Below are 16,804 nucleotides of genomic sequence, written 5' to 3' on the forward strand. Positions count from 1 at the left end.
AGAATTAGAACCAATAGGAGGAACCATGAGAAAGAAGAAACAAAATGAAATAGAAGAAGAAAAAGAGCAAGTAGTGTGCTTCGATCTGCATTCAGACTCCGTAGTTCTTTCTCTGGTTGTGGATCTACTTGTCATTTCTTGTCAATAATATTCCATCACAATCGTATACCACGCCTTGTTTAGCCATCCCCTAATTGATGGGCATCCCTTCAATTTTCAATTCTTAGCCACCACAAAAAGAGTTGCTATAAGTATTTTTGTACAAATGGGTCCTTTCCTCTATTTTTCAACACAAAATGAGTTAGATGAGTTAAAAAATGATTTAAAAAATGAGTTCAAAAAAGAAAAAAGAGAACAAGCAAGCTATTGAACTTCTATATCTTGTTTCTTTCTTAACAAAATGTTTGTTTTCTGTAGGAGCTAGGGGGTGCAGTAGAAAGAGAGCTGACCTGTATTCAAACTAGCCTCAGACATTTGCTATCTGTGTGATCCTGGCCAAGTCACTTACCCAGTACCTGCCTCAGTTTCTTCATTTGTAAAAGGAGAATAATGATATCACCTACCTCCCAGTGTCATTGTAAGGCTCAATGAAATATTTGCAAAGCACTTGCAAACATTAAAGTGCTATGTAAATGCTAGCTATTATTTTCTTGATTTATAACTCAACAGGGTAGTAACAAAATGGCTCTGTTATGTTCTTCTTCACTTTGTTTTCTCCTGTGAATTAAAAAAAATACATTAAATACTCCTTTTTCATTTTCCTTATTGACTTGCCGTGGTCACTAAGCTAAGGGTCAGAAATGACATTCTGTTCCTGGCCTCCTGTCTTCAAATCCAGCCAGCTTTTCACTGCGTCGTGAATAGCAAGACGGTGTTTAGGATTCACAAATCAAATATCAGACCCAACTTTCATTCCCTCAAGAAAGTCATCCTACATTTTTCTTCAGCTGCTGTCTGTCTCTCTCTTAGAAAATTAAATTAAATATTTTCTGCCTCCCCACTCCTGGCAGAGAAGTAAATAGGGTATAATGTTATATTGTCAGATGTGGTCATTGGATCAGATTTTTTTTTTTACTTAATTGTTTTTCTTTGTCGAAAAGGGAGGGTTCGCTCTGATCTGGTAGGCTAAAATGTTAGTTATAAAGACAAAATGCATTGGTAAAACATTTAAAAAAACTATTAAATGTCTTATCAGAAACAACACTAACCATTAATATGTAAATCTAAATTTACTTTTTTACATTTAAATAACGTGTTTCAATGCATTATGATATTTTTATTTCAGTCCGTCCCTCCTAAATCACCATCATGATCTGTCCATTCTTTCTCATGTCCTCTTCCTCGTATCACTATGGTTTGTGTGGATTCCATTGCTCTGGATCTTTGTTTTTCACTGTGTATTATTTCATAACAGTTTCTCTGTATTTCTCACACATATCCGTAATTGGATTATAGTATTGTGTTACATGATTATACCACGATTTGTTGAACTCAGGGGAAGACTAATCACGGGATCATTGGATTTACAGCTACAATGAACTTTATAGGCTATTTGGTAACTGAGACTCAGAAAATTTAAGGGACTTTTCAAGGTCCATCAAGTACTAAGTGGGCAGAAGTGGGGCAAGAGGCAGGTCTCCACAGAATCATAGAACCTCAGAGTTGAAAGGGATCTCAGATGTCATCTACTCCTACTGCTACCTGAACAGGAATCTCCTTGGCTACACAGGAAGCAGCCTGATGTGGTAGAAGGGGCAGTGAATGAAGGGTCACAGGACCTGAGTGTGAATCCCAACCCTGCCTGTTACTACCTGTGTGATGCTGGGCAAATCATTTCATCTTCCTGGGCTTCAGTTACATCATCTATAAAATGAGTGTAATGGCTAGGGCAGTGTCACTGCCTCCTGAGGCTGCCAAGTTTTTCCTTACGTCAAGCCTAAATCTGCCTCCCTGCAAATCCCACCCATTGGTTCTTGCACCGTTCTTTGGGCCTATGTGACACTGGTTTCATCCTCTTACTCGATATATATATATATATATATTTGTGTGTGTGTGTGTATGTGTGTGTGTATGTGTGTGTGTATATATATATAACATATATATACATATTTCATATATAATCTATATCTATGTATATCAGGTATAAAGAGATATATCTCTTTAGACCTTTGACAAAAGCTTTTGCCACCCCGCCCCCAGTCTTCTCTTTGCCCGGCTAACCTTTCTAAATTTCCTCACTCAATCAGTCTCCAGGCCCCTTGATGTCCTAGTCACCCTCCTCAGGATATCCTCCGGCTTGTCGATACTCCCCCTAAAATGTGCTATCCCAGACTTAGTTTGATCTGGGCAAAACGAGGCAGGGTTATTAACTGTTATTCTGGAACTCAGAATGCATTCTGAGATCACTTTAGCTTCTTTGGCTACTAGGTCACGTAGCTGTATCCCACCCAGTTTGTGGTCCCTAAAGCTCCTGAGACATTTTTAGGATGTTGTGCCCCTCTTGTACTGGACTTAGAAAATTGATTTCCAACCCAGATCTAGGACTTTACATTTATCCTAATTCAATTTCATCTTATTAGATTCTGATCAATAGGGTGTTGGCATCTTTTTTAGAACTGGACTGTGGCAGCCAACATGTGAGTTCTCCCTTCCACATTCCAGTTGTATAAAAACCATTGAAACACATATGTAGTCCAGCTCAGGGTCAAGCACAGATCCCTGAGGAACTCTGCTAGAGAGCTCTCTGAAAGTGGATGTTGACCCATTCGTAAATATTCTTTGGGTCTGTCATTAGAATGACAGCTGCTCTCACGCTGCAGCTCCTCCTTAGCCCTCCCTGTTGACAAGAACTTCACCATCATGTCTTTCTGAATGTTCAGTGCCCTCAACTGCAGTTTATCCGGACTGGTACTTCACTGAATGTGTCTCCCTTGCCATGCCCTCACCTACCATAAGATGCATGTCCCTGCTAACTAAGAATCTGTTCCTTTCCACTCTAAGCATCTCATTCCTTGGCAGAGAAAAGAAGCAAAATTCAATCTCAGTCATTCTCCCTTCTCTCTTATCCGTTGTCACCTGAGCCCTATGCTTATCCCTTCTTTGATATTCCTGATATACTCAAAATAACTTAAAAAGCCCTTTTTCTTGACCTTTGTATTTATCATCATCCTTGGGTCATTCTGACCTTTAGAGCTCTGGACATGCTTCCTACAGATCCAGTCCAGTCATTCTTATTCATCCCTAGTTACCTGTCCTTACTCCTATCTCCTGATCATGTCTTTTTAAAAATCTAAGTTGATCAGAGAATTCCCAGTATATCCACATCTGGCCTCTTTAGATAGCGCCTCCTTTTCTTCCAGGTTACAATTATGTTTTTGTTCCATTGGAAGCCAAACATGCCTCCTTGCATTTGGTTCCCCACTTTACCCTATTTATTACCTATGCTTTGCACACTTGTGTATAGGTGCCATATTTTGTTTTTGCTGCACTGTATTCTCCTTGGGCATATTTAGAATACTTAGTCTCCATTAATATTCTTCCTATGCCATACCTTCCACTCTCTGTGATATCTGGTCAGCCAGATCGATGTGAACAGTTTTCTCCCTTCCCTTTAGTTTTCAGCTTGAAGCTTGCTTGATAGGTTCTAGAAAATTGCAGATACATACATTTTTACAGTACCTCATTAGGCACACTCCATCCCTGGCCAAGAGCCCATCCTTCCTATATTCTAGGAATAGAATATAGAAGGAAGAGCCCATCCTTCCTATATTCTAAGCCAGAGTTCAGAGAAAATCTTCTTATTCAGTCAGCCATTTCCCAAATCCAGACCTAACTTCTATTCACAATAGCACCTGTGCCCCTGTATTTTTGGGGGGCTGTTCTTGTCCAGGACTTCACAATCCATGGCAGTGCTCTCTGGGTTCCTTCTGATGTGCTTTAACACTAAGATAAGGAAGCCTGCAGGATAGAGAATGGAGATTATTAATTGTATTTAGAGTTTCGGGGAGATGAGGTATATAGGACAAGATAAGGAGCATGAAACATTCATTAATTCATTCAACAGATATTAATTAAACACATATTATGTGCAACCCACTGTGCTAAATACTTGGGGGAGATGTAAAGATAAATTAGGCATAGCCTCTGTCCTCATAATAGTGATAAGAACCCAGAGCTGGGATGCAGGGAGGCTTTTGGGGGGAGGATGGAAAGGCAAGATCAGAGCGGCCAAGCTTACAGCAGAGGCAGTAAACAGTGTAGATAAATCAGAAGTCCCAGGGGGCCAAGATCATCAATTCAGAATCCAGGATTGGAGATACTTTAGAACCCACCCACCCCCCCCGTGACATCACTTGAGGGGGGTGGAGATCGAACAAAAAGAGGGGTCCCCGCCCTGGGCTCTAAACAGCCTGAGTGGCCAGGGAGCTGAGACAGGGGTAAGTGCTAGTGTTTCCTGGTTTAAAGGCTTCCTGCCCCCCCCCCCCCAGTTACCTCCTCATTAAACCCCCTTTTACTCTCTCCTTCGTCCTCTCCGCCCTGAGACCAGGGGGCTGCTATCAGTCTCTGATTCGGGGCAGCTGCTTCTGAGCTTTCTCAGCATGAACTGCGTCTCAGACTTCTTCACCTATGAGACCACCAAGTCAGTGGTGGTAAAGAGCTGGACCATTGGGGTCATCAATCGAGCTGTGCAGCTTCTCATCATCTCTTACTTTGTGGGGTGAGTATATGCTAACCAGCCTAGTGGGGTGAGGGCAGTTCTGTCCCTACTCAATTAGGGAGGGGTGCTCTTTTCCCGCTCTCTTCACCTCACCCCATTGTTTTGATTCCTCCTTCAAGGCTTCTCCTCTTTTAGGAGGGAGGCTCTTCATCCCAGGAGACAGGTTCTGAAAGAATGAGTCCCATACCCAATTTGGAGCCTTGATTCTGCACATTTCAGGGAGTGAGGTTCGAATTGTGCCCCTTCTGTGGGGCTAGAGGTCATGTACGGGTCTTGTCTTAGCCCTTCCTCATCTCCCGTGCCAGGAAATGGGCACAAACCCCCAAACCACCCCCCACAGAAAAAAAAGTCCTTGGTGAATAGGAAGTGGGGAGGAGCACCCAGGCATGTCCCAAAAGTCAAGTAAGAAGGTCAGGCAGGCCAGAGGGGGAAGAGATTAAGAGAGTGAGGTAGGGGTGGGAAGGATACAGGGCTGAAAATGGAGAGGAAAGATTCAAAATTGGGCTTGGAACTGGTAATTGCCTTCTGTGGTAAGAAGCAAAAATGAAAGGAAAGCTGATGGAAGGAATGGAACTGGGGCTAGGGGTGGGAATGAGGAGGAATGAGGGCAGGGGGCTGTTAAAAAAGTCAGGGCATTCTTTGCCCTTGTCTGGGAGCTAAGGAGAGGAGGGCTTTGAGGAAGACATGCCCTAGGGCACACAGGCGTAATAGCCGTTAGGCAGAGCCAAAGTTACTAAGAGGGAGAGGAGGGAGGCTGGGTTGAGAGGCAATTCCTACAGTTACTCTGTTCCTCTCTTCACTCCTTAGGAAACAGGAAATTATCGTCCTTATCAAAAAAGCATCCATCTAATGTGTACTTAGCCGCTGGCCCTGTGTCGAAAGATAGATCCTGGGCGGAGAGCTCTAATCGATCCCCCTTTGGGAGATTCGAGGTCCCAGGGAGGCGACCCCACCCCATACTAAAGGGCTCTGGGCAGACTGTCTGCCCTCCACCTGCTCCAGGAGGCCGCTGTGGGGTAAAAATCACAAGCTGATCTCAGGAGAGGTCCCTTTCAGGCTGGGTAGTTGTACTCTCACATTAGACCCTTCGTCAAAAAGAGAAGAAGTCAGAAGAGATGAGGAGAAGGCACTTAGGCTTGTGTGTGGTCCCGTATGTTCAGAAGATTGGAGGAATGTGTAAAGTTGCTAGGATGCATGCTGAGACATCTGTTGGTATGAGTCCGTGTTTGAGGTCATCGATATGTAAGGACAGGTGTGTGTTTCTGTGAGCATTTCCAAATGTGAGTGCATCGGAGTGTGTGAGAAATTCTGTTCATCCATGGAAGGGAGGTGGTAGGTGCACTGGCGTGCGTGTGCGTGTGCGTGTGTGTGTGTGTGTGTGTGTGTGTGTGTGTGTGTGTGTGAGACAGACAGTGCTACTACACCAAGCTAGGGGAGGGGAGAGGACTGGGCTGAGTGTATTGATGTAACTGGATGGACTGCCCCATGGGGATCTGTCAGAGCCAGAGATGGATGGGGCTTGATGTGGAGAAGCCAGAACACCTCCCCCTCAGGAAGAAGCCAGAGGAAGGCCAGTTGAACTTTAGCCCTTAAAAGATGATGATGGAGAAAGGAAGGAAAGAGCCAGAATCCAGGAGCATGAAGCAGCTAGGTGGCCCGATGGATACAACACTGAACTTGGAGTCAGGAAGACCTAAGCCCAAATCTCACTGTAGACACTTCCTAACTGTGTTACTCTGGGCAAGTCACAGTTCCTCAGCCTCAGTTTCTTCATCTGTAAATCAAATAAGATAGCATATGTAAAGCGCTTAGCAAACCTTAAAGCACTATATAAATCCTGGCTATTATTGTGAGGATGGGGAAGGGAAGAATGGCAGGAAGGGCAAATTGGCAAGGAAGGGCATTTGTTTTTGCCCTCAAAGATTAGGACTTGACTTGGAAGAATACCTCCAAAGACAAAGTGAATCAATTGACAAACCTGGTCCTTGTAGTAACTACCTAGGGTGCGTAAGGCAGAGACTCAGCAGTGTGGTCAATAGGTCAGACTTGGAGTCACGAAAGGCATGGGTTCAACACCTGCCTCTGACACATACTGGCAGTGTAACTATAGTCCTAGCACTAGAGACAGCTCTCCAACTTTCAGAAGACTCGCTGACCTGCGTCAGGGGAAGGGGTTTACATACCTGGAGTTCCCCACACTCATGAAATCACAGCTCTGGATCTTTCCCAAGGGAGTATCACATAGTTGAAAGACAAATGACTTAATCTCTGGGCCTTAGTTCTTCATCTATTAAGTTGGGAGGAGGTTATAGTAGGTGGTCTCTAAGCAGCCTTTCAACTCTTACATGTTACACTGTAACATGGCTATGTGGCATCCCTTCCACCATTCAAATTTAAGCTGCCTAAAAGCTGAGACACTGTCTTCGTAGTCATTCTATCCACTCACCAGGGAGCTTTTCTCTTTAAGTTTTCTTTTTTTCCTTTTTTTGTTTTTTGGGGGGGTGGAAGTGGGTGTCGTAATTTCCCCAATGTGGGGGACTTCATTGCAGAAACTAAGCAACTCTAGACATAATTTATAATCTTTAGAGAGTTCTCTAAGCCCCTAGGAGGTGACACTGAATGTCCAATATACGTCAGAGACGGGATTTGAACCAGTCTTCCTGTTGCTAAGACTGGCTCTCTACCCACTATCCCAGGTTGCCTCTCTGCTGTGCACACAGTAGGCACTTAATAAATAGATGCTGAATAACTGAATGAATGAGCTTCCTGGAAACTGCCTAGCACATAGCTCAGCATCTTAAGCATTCTTCTCACCCTCTTGGTAGAGAATTTTCCATCTATAGCTAGCTATAGCTGGTGTTCATACAGTGCCATTAAGTTTACAAAGTGCTTTACAAATAGTATCTCATTTTATCTTCACAATAACCCTGAGAACTAGGTGCTATTATTATTGTTTTCTGTCTTCAAAGAAGAAAACTGAGGCTGACAGAAGTGAAGTGATTTAGCATGTGTCTGAGCCCGGATTCGAGCTCAGGCCGGCTTGACTCCAGATCCAACATTCTATCATGGCGCCACCTAGCGGTCAAGATGCTCGGGTGACTACAGGTGTCACATCTCAGAGCCTATCCACCTCCATCCCCCAAAGTCCTTCCATCATCACCCCATTCACCAAAATAAGCCTTGATTTAAGTCCTTTACCCAGCTGGCTCTCGTAGACTTTCCTGCTCCATTTTCTGTACACTCTGGCTTGCCTTGTATTCTTTTCTTCTGTGTTCCAGCTTTTCCTCTTTCCGCTCCCACTCTCTCTGTCTCCCCACACCCCAGCTCCTTAATACATTCTCCCAAACCTCCTCAGATCCACACTGGGGAAAGGATAGGAGGGTGCCGGCTAGCCTGTTGTGTCTACTTCCCGCATATCCCACCTGCTAGAAAGCTGCCATCCTCCTTCCACTGTATAAATAATAAACCAGGAACATGAGAATAAAATATTAAGTCAGAACAGTGGGGGGATTTCCAATAACACTACGCTCAGGCCTGCACCATCTCCTTGCCTCGGACTTTAAGGGACAGGATCAGTCCCCTGCCCTAGGAATGAAACCTCCCCAGGTTTGGAACTGCCTGGCTGGCATCCTGGGTCCCTGTGGAACCACTGAAAGTCTCCCATTTGTTATTTAACAGCTAGCTAGTGATGGCAACCAGCCTTGAGCACTAAGGCTCCCTTTCCACATAGCCCTCTGGGCCATTTCGAAGCACCTGGAGGTAGAGGGCTATGAAAGCAATTGGTTAATTACCAGCTCAGAGTCCCCAGGCTCTTTCTCCTGAAATATGGCTATGCCAGGGAGATTCTCTGTTAGACAGTAAAGGGAAGCCAAGAAGGAGGTAGAGGCCAAAGTAGATCCAGGCCCTCAACCTGAACTGTTACTAGACAGAGGGTAGGATGAAGTCTTTGTAGGAATATGTGGGTATCTTTGGAAAGAGGACTGGACCTGGCCTGGAATCAGATGACCTGGGTTTTACTCCTGTCTCTAGGCTCATTTACTGGCTGTGTGACCTTAAGTAAGTTACTTAACTTCTCTGAGATTGTTTCCTTTTTGGTAAAATGGTGGATGGGGCCGATAATACCTATAGTGTCACTCTCGTGATGGTGATGATGATGATGATGGAAAGAGGGATTTACTAAGTACCAGGCATTGTGCTGATTGCTTTACAGATATTATATCATTTGAACTTTTACAACAATGCTGGGAGATAGGTTCTATTATTATTCCCTGTTTCACAGAGGTCAAATGACTTACCCAGGATCACCCAACTTGGACATATCTGAGGCTGAATTTGAACTCAGATATTTTTGACCCCAGGTTCAGCCCCCTCTATCCAATGCAGTACCTGACTTCCTCTAAGATCATTGTAAGGCTCTAATAAGATCATTTTTGTAAAGCACTTTGCAAGCTATATAAATGTTTGATATTACCACACCTAGTTGCCTTGGTGATGGCCATGATGTAAAACCACAAGTTAAGAAATTGTCCAAATATCTTTGTGGAATCCTCACTGGCCTAGGAAGTTTGTTCCCAAAGAAGTGCACATACAAGAGTTGGTTAAAGGAGATGGGAGGAACAGTTCAAAAAGGATTGAGAAGGAAGGAATGGTCAACTCACTTATCTTTACTATTAAATTAAAATGTGTCATGGACACATTAGGCAGAATGAGGAGGCCCTTCATAGAATAATAGTTTTTTTTTTCTCTCCAAATTCATAATTGAAGGAAATAATAAATTTCAGTTATAGATCAGTGAAAATGAAGATATAATTTACCCATCTATTTTCTTAGACCCTTTGAAATCCTTAGCCCCCCAGGTTAAGAACCACCCTGTCCTAAACCCACTACCCTTCCTACATGTTCTTATTTCTCCCAATGACGTTACCATTCTTCCACTCACTCAAGTCAGCAAATTAGGAATCATCCTTGCTGTTCCTCTCTAGCTCACTGCACATACCCGTTCATTTGCCAAGTCTCACTAAGTCTCTTTCCACAACAGCATTCCCATCCATTTCCTCTTTCCACTGTTATGAAAACCATAGTGATTCAGGTCCTTTTCACCTATGTGTGAACTATTGGTGCAGCCTCTTCATCTGTCCCCCAGCATCTAGCTTCTCCCCGCTTCCACCCACATTCCATACTGTTGCCAAAATGGTATTCCTAAAGCACAGTCCTGACCATGTCTCCCTTCACTGCTTAAGAAAGCAGTTTCAGTGACACTCCTATTGCCTCTAGGATAAATTCCGAACTCCTCTGTTTAGCACTTGAAGACCCTGTAACATAGTTCCAGTCTATCTTTTCCCATTTATTACATGTTGCCCTCTCCCACACACTTCTATGGTTCAGCCCAACTTCACTGTTTCCTGTACAAGATATCCCATCTCCCATCTCTCTGCTTGTACATAGATTTCTCCCATGCCCACAATGCTCTACTTCCTCACCTCTGCTTCTAGTATCTCTAATATCTTTCAAACAAGTATTGATTAAGCACCAGCCACTCGACTAAATTCTGGGGATACAAGACAAAAATGCAACATTCTTAGCCCTCAGAATAGCTTTATCCTATCAGGAGAAACAAAGTACAGACGCAAACATATACAAAATGCATGTAAAGCAAACCCAAACTAATTTCCTGGATGGAATGGTAGTGTGGGGGGGGGGGTGAAATGCACTTCCTCCTCACTTCGACCTTTTAGAATTCTTGGCTTCTTTTGAAGTGAGGAGGTAGCGCATTCCAGGCATGCGGGACAGCCCGTGCAAAAGAGTGCCCACTCTCAAGGTTCGGTAATGAGTAACAAATAATAATAACAGAGTAGTAAGTAAGAATAATAAGGAGTAATGAGTTGTAAAAGGCTGTCAACACCAAACAGAAAAGTTTGTGTTTCACCTGAAGGTACTAGGGCGCTACAGGAGTTTGTAGAGCAAGGGAGTGACACGACCACTTCTGTGCTTCGGTGATACCACTTTGGCAGCTCTATAGAGGAAAAACTTCAGCTTAGTCCAAGTCCTGCTTACTGCAGGTCTGATCTCCGCCTCCTTGTAATTATTGGGCCCCACCTCAAATTAATTTGTTTTGAATCTGGGTATGCTTTGTATTTATTTATCTGTATCTACCTTATTTTTTTCCCAGTAAGTAAAATAGCACCACTTTGAGAGTGGGCAGGACCTGTTTCCTGTCTGCTTTTGTACCCCCAGCACCAACAACGAGAGAGGCACCCAGTAGCTGCTTAATAGATGCTCGATGGTTCCAGTTGGACAGGAATCGGAGTCAGGAACGGTGTGCATGGTGAAGGAGGGAGTGTTCCAGGGAAGGGGCTGGGAGCAGGAGCGCTGGGGCATCTCAGCTGAGTGGTTGGGGTTTTTAAATGATGAGTTTTCACTATGCATCAGAATAGTTTGAGCCACTTGCGGGCAGCGGTTTCTCTACCACTTGGTGGTCCTAAAAGGTGGGTGAGAAACGGTGGGCAGGAAGTGGGGGAAGGGAAATGATTTCAGGGGACTCCCTTCTCCAAGCTGAGCATTCTGAAATCCATCATCCATTGTAGGGAGGGTGGTTCCAACGAGGCAAAATGAAAACGGGGCAGATCAGTGGAGGCAAGTGGCCACTGGGTGGCAGCACTGGCCCAGAAATCAGGGCTTCGAATCCTGAAGTATCTGAAGCGTGCTTCTACCACCGGGGAGTCCCTCACCCTGGCACGCCTTTCATCTGCCAGGAAAAGGTCAAGCCTCCTGCCACTTCGCTCTGTGATCCTGATCACCTGACCTTCGGGCAAGGCTCTGTCTCCCAGATCTCCTGCTTCCTTCTCCCTGCTCCCCATTCCCCCAAGCCCTGCGCTGGAGTTTAGACTGTGTTAAAGTGGGGGGACCCAGGCCCAAGGTCTCTTTCCCCCTTTCCCTCCTGACTGCATTGAGGTCAGAGCCCCAGCATGTGGGTACCCTAAAAGGGATGTAGGTCATGCCATGTGGAGATCTGGATGGTTGTTCACGCCATTCAGTGCAAGACCTGAAGTCAGCAAGCCGTTGTTGAGTTCAGTTATTTCTGACTCTTCATGATCCCCATTTGGGGTTTGCTTGGCAAAGACATGGGAGTGGATTGCCATTTCCTTCTCCAGCTCATTTGACAGGTGAGGAAAGTGAGGCAAACGGGGTTAAGTGTCTTGCCCAGAGTTACATAGCCAGTAAATGTCTGAGGCCAGATTTTAACTCTGGTAGATGTGGATTCAAATCCTGTTTCAGATATATATATATATATATAATGCCAGCAGTATGACTTAGGGCAAGTCATTTAACTTCTTTGGGCCTCAGGTTTCTCAGCTATCAAATGAGGAGTTTGGGGGACAAGGCCTTTGAGGTACCTTCCAGCTCTACATATATGTCTCGTCCTCTAGTCTCAGATGAAATCCCATCTCCAGTGTTCTAGGTTCTAAGATCCTTTCCATTGCTGACATTCTAGAATCTTTGTGAGTGATCCTAAGGGCACCTGTCAGCCAGGATATGGTTCTTTGGGATCTTCTGGAAGTTGAACCTTAATCCATCACAGTGGGCCTGTCTCCTCTCCCCAACCCCATTCTTAGCATCTCACCATCCAGTACATTTGCATAAACTGGTTTGGTGAGCCTGAATTCAATTCATTTCAATTCAGCAGTCACTTTTTAAATACTTCCTATGTATAAAACATAAGTTGACATAAGTTGAAAGAACTGGGTTCAACAAATAGGGGCTTGTGACCTTGGACAAGTCACTTAACCTCTGTGCTCTGGGCAATACAGTAAGACTACAGACTAATTGCAAAGAAGGTGCCAACCTCTGGGGAGTGCTCCGCCCCTTTCACAACCTTATAAACTACAACCCAAACCCATGTCCCCCCAGCAGTCCAGCTGGGCTCATTTTCAAGCCGTGACTGTTTTAAGCTTACTCAGGTGTCCCACTTGCTCTGGACTAGGCACATCCCTGCCCCAGACTCTCTAACCAGTCCAAGAGTCACAGCTGAAACTTACAGCATTTATTCTTCTAACTTAGAGACCTCCAACATGTAAACAACCAATCAGAAGAAAGATTTATGAGGCAACATATTGTAATGAGAAGAGACCCAAATTGGGAGTCAGGGAAACCTGGATTCCAATCCTCCACTGCTACCTTCTGCCTGTGTGACTGTAGGCAAGCTCCTCTCTGGGCCTCAGTTTCCTCATCTATTAGCTAAGTGATTACCTTGAGGAAGTCACTATACTTCCTCTGGCTTTGGTTACTGATCCATAAAGGGAGGGGGGAAGAATAGATGAGCCTGACCACATGTACTCTAGACCTAGTCAGAACACAGTCTGGAGTATTGTCTTCAGTTCTGGGTAACATTTGAGGAAGGATGCTGTTGAATAGCAATGTGGTGCTCTGGATTTCAGGTCACAGGACCTGGGTTCCAATCCCAATGTTTGCTACTGACATAAGCGTGGACAAATCATTTCCCCAATCTGGACCTCATTGTGTTCATCTTCATCGTTGTTGTCTCCCAGTATGATTTTTTCCATTTCCCACCTCTCTTCCTTTGCCCAGGCTATCTCTCATGCCTGGAATATTCTCCCTTCTGACCTCCACCTCTTGGAATCTGTAGCTGTCTTTAAGGCTCACCTCAATTACCACATCCTATAGGCAACATTCCCTCCAGGTGGTAGAAAGGGTGGAGATCCTGCTATCCCCATAAGTTCTGAGAGTCCTTTTAAAAAGAAAATAAATTCTGCTGACATCTTATTTTTGCATTGCCTAAATTTCTTCCTATATTCTTCCCACTCCCCTTCCTATAGAGCCTTCTCTTATAGCCATTTAAAAAAGAAAAAAGAGAAAGGGGAAAATTAGCTAAACATACATATATATATATATATATATATATATATATATATTATATATACACACATATATGTATATGTATGTATGTATGTATATATGTGTGTGTATGTGTGTGTATATATGTGTGTATATATATGTGTATATATATACACATATATATACATATATATATACACATATACATATATATATATATATAAGCCTGCAGTATATGCAACGTTTTATACCTATGGATTCCTTCCCTGCCCCCACACCCATCTCTGCAAAGGAGGAGGGAAGTATCTTATCTCTTCTCTTGTCTTTTCTTTAGGGCCAAGCTGGTTCTTTTGAATTTTGCAATATCAAAGCCCTTTTTAATCTACTTTGTATACATTTTAAATTAGTTTTTCTGTGTGCCTGATGTTTTTTCCCCAATAGAATGTAAACTCCCTTGAGGACAGGAACTACTTTAAAAAAAAATCTTTGCATCCCCACCCAGTGCCTAATACAAAGTAGCTGCTTAACAACCACCTGCTAAATTGAAGTAGGAGAGAGACAGATTTAGTCAACAAGTCAAGTCAATAAGCATTTATTAGACATCTGCCATACAGCCAGGTATTGAGGATACATACAGGTGCCCTTAGGGTCACTCACTGAGAACAAAACATGGTTCCTGCACTCAAGAAGTGCACATTCTAATGTGGAAGATGATATTCAAATAAGTATGTACACATAAGGCATAAACAGGCATATAGGAGGTGATCTCGAGGGAAGGATTACTAGCATTAAAAGTGAGGGGTTAAGAAAGATTCAGCCTTTATGTAAGGAAGAACTGTCTGTCAACCAGAGCTACCAAAAAAATGGCATAGGCTGCCTGAAAGAGAGTTAGTTTCCCCTTGCTGGAGAACTGTAAACAAGGGTTGGGTAGGTTTTGGTGGGTAGGTTGTAGAAGTGATTCAAGTTCAGCTACAGGTGACTCTTGGTGGTTGAATCTCCTTGCCAACTCACATTCTGTGATTTGATGACCTTCTGAAAGTCTTTTCTAGTTCTAAATCTTATGACCCCTTGTCTTATTATAAGGCATAAATAATCACATGGTGGTCTTGTGAAGGCAGGAGACCTGTTGTCCTGGCATTTCTTCTGTTTTTGAAAATTGAAAATATTCCATTGCAGGTTTAGCAGAGAAGACATGTTGGTTTGGTAGAGTGGTCATCCCAATCTGTTTGGGGTTGTAAGTTTGAGGGGCTCTAGGTTTGTTGACCTTGGGGCCTCTTTCTCTCCTTCTCTCCTGGCCTCAGGTGGGTGTTCTTACATGAAAAAGCATACCAGGTACGGGATACAGCCATTGAGTCTTCAGTGGTGACCAAGGTGAAGGGCTTTGGACACTATGCCAACCGAGTCATGGATGTATCTGACTACGTGACCCCACCCCAGGTAAAACCCTTTCTGAAGGGCATGTGGATGAGGGAGGCCATAATGGGGAGGTCTGGGGGGAAAAAAAAGAGGAAAAAGAGGCAGAGTGATACTCAACTCTAGGCCAGAGATAGTGGAAGGTCTTGAGGTGACTGAATTCAGGTCCCCCTAGATCCCTAAGATTTGAGGGAATGATAATTACCTATTGGTATAAGGGAGGGTCTTACCATTATAAGTACTGGCCTGAGAATAAGGAAAACTGGGTTTTAATTATAATTTTTGCTTTATATTTCCCTGAGTAAGTGACTAAACCTTTCTGGGCCTCAGTTTCTTCACCCACTAGATAGAGATAATAATGTTGTCCTACCTGATATGAACAGCAATAGTGAACACTTACAAAGGACTTTGAGTTTACAACAACCATAAATATAAGATCTCATTTGAGTCTCACAATAATCTTATGAGGTAAATACCTCAGGTATTGTTATTCCCATTCTGCAGAAGAGAAAACTTAGGCTCAGAAAGGCAAAGTAATTTAGTGATGATCATGCAGCTAATAAGTGCCAGAGGTAGGATTCAAACCTAGGATTTTGGAGAGAATCAAGGGCAGGGATATCTATGAGAACACTTTAGAAAATGTAATGTAAGAGATTACAAATGTGAGGGGTTTTTTCAAACTATGATTGCATTTTTTCTCTGCCATCCTCTACTTCAAAGGGGACCTCTGTCTTTGTCATCATTACCAAATTGATCATCACTGAAAACCAGAGGCAAGGATTCTGCCCAGAGGTGAGAGCTGGTGAGGTGGAGAAGGGAGGAAATAAAGATAGCAATAATGATAATAAAGGGAGGACATTAGCCAAGGGAGGCAGAAAAGTACGCTTTTAAGGAAGAGAAAGCCAGGGCTCTAGGGGATGTCATATCGATGGGGACAATGGTGCTGCTTGGATGGGAAGGAGTGAAATTGCTAGGGAGAAGTTCCTGCAGATGGAGAGGTTGGAGACACAGTAGGAGTAAAGCAAGACTTGTCCAGATGGACTGTGGAGCTGAAAGGGGCAGAAGTAAGAGGCAGTGGCAGAAGAGAAAGCAGGCTCAAAACCAAGAATCACAATAAGGTGTGAAGGAGATTATAGAGAAGGGAGGTGCAGGATCCAGTCTGCAAGATGTAATTACTTCAGTTTGCCACATTTATGTGGACTATAGGCCTGTGAGGTAGGGGTGTGTGTGTGTGTGTGTGTGTGTGTGTGTGTGTGTGAACGACATCCATGTGTAGCCAGCCCTGCCCTCCAGCTTCTGAAGTCACTTCCCTTAGAAAGCTCCCACCCACCACAGCCCTCACTTTTCTCCGTGACAGTGGCTGAGTCCAGAGCAGTGAGGGCTTAGAGTAGTTAAGACCATGGTCAGAGTCAAGAACATGGGAAATGAATTCTCTGACCTGCTTCATGTCTGGGGGCCAACAACCCTTTTCCTACCTCTGCCCTCCCCAAAGAGACAAAGACTGATTCTACTCCATTCAGTCTCTAAGCCTAAAGGCTTTCCCTCCTTCCTCTACCTCTTAGAATACTTAGTTTCCTTCAAAGCTCAGCTCTAAAACCACCTTCTATGTGAGATCTTTCCTGATTCCCCCACCTCCAATCAGCCAGCACTTGCCCTCCCCTTTCATTAAAATCATCTTATATATGTGTATGTATATGTATATGTATATGTAATATACACACTATACTGTATTATATGATACAATATGATATAACACAATAGAATACAATAGAGTATAACAATATAATATGATATGATATAATAAGACAATATAACATAATA

General features: G+C 43.7%; 1 protein-coding gene across 1 annotated transcript in view; it reads left to right on the forward strand.

The window, feature by feature from the left end:
* The first annotated feature begins 4,433 nt into the window (after nucleotides 1-4,433).
* P2RX3 (purinergic receptor P2X 3) overlaps nucleotides 4,434-16,804 on the forward strand; it is a 36,321-nt gene continuing 23,950 nt past the window's right edge. Inside the window, exons 1-3 of the mRNA XM_020974575.2 lie at nucleotides 4,434-4,717; nucleotides 14,872-15,007; nucleotides 15,704-15,775. Of these exons, the coding sequence (XP_020830234.1) occupies nucleotides 4,599-4,717; nucleotides 14,872-15,007; nucleotides 15,704-15,775 (327 nt within the window). The 5' untranslated portion in view covers nucleotides 4,434-4,598. The remainder of the gene's footprint in view (nucleotides 4,718-14,871; nucleotides 15,008-15,703; nucleotides 15,776-16,804) is intronic.

The sequence above is a fragment of the Phascolarctos cinereus genome, unplaced genomic scaffold (genome assembly GCF_003287225.1).
Source record: "Phascolarctos cinereus isolate Bilbo 61053 unplaced genomic scaffold, phaCin_HiC Scaffold_9;HRSCAF=440, whole genome shotgun sequence".
In the NCBI taxonomy this organism is placed as follows: Eukaryota; Metazoa; Chordata; class Mammalia; order Diprotodontia; family Phascolarctidae; genus Phascolarctos; species Phascolarctos cinereus.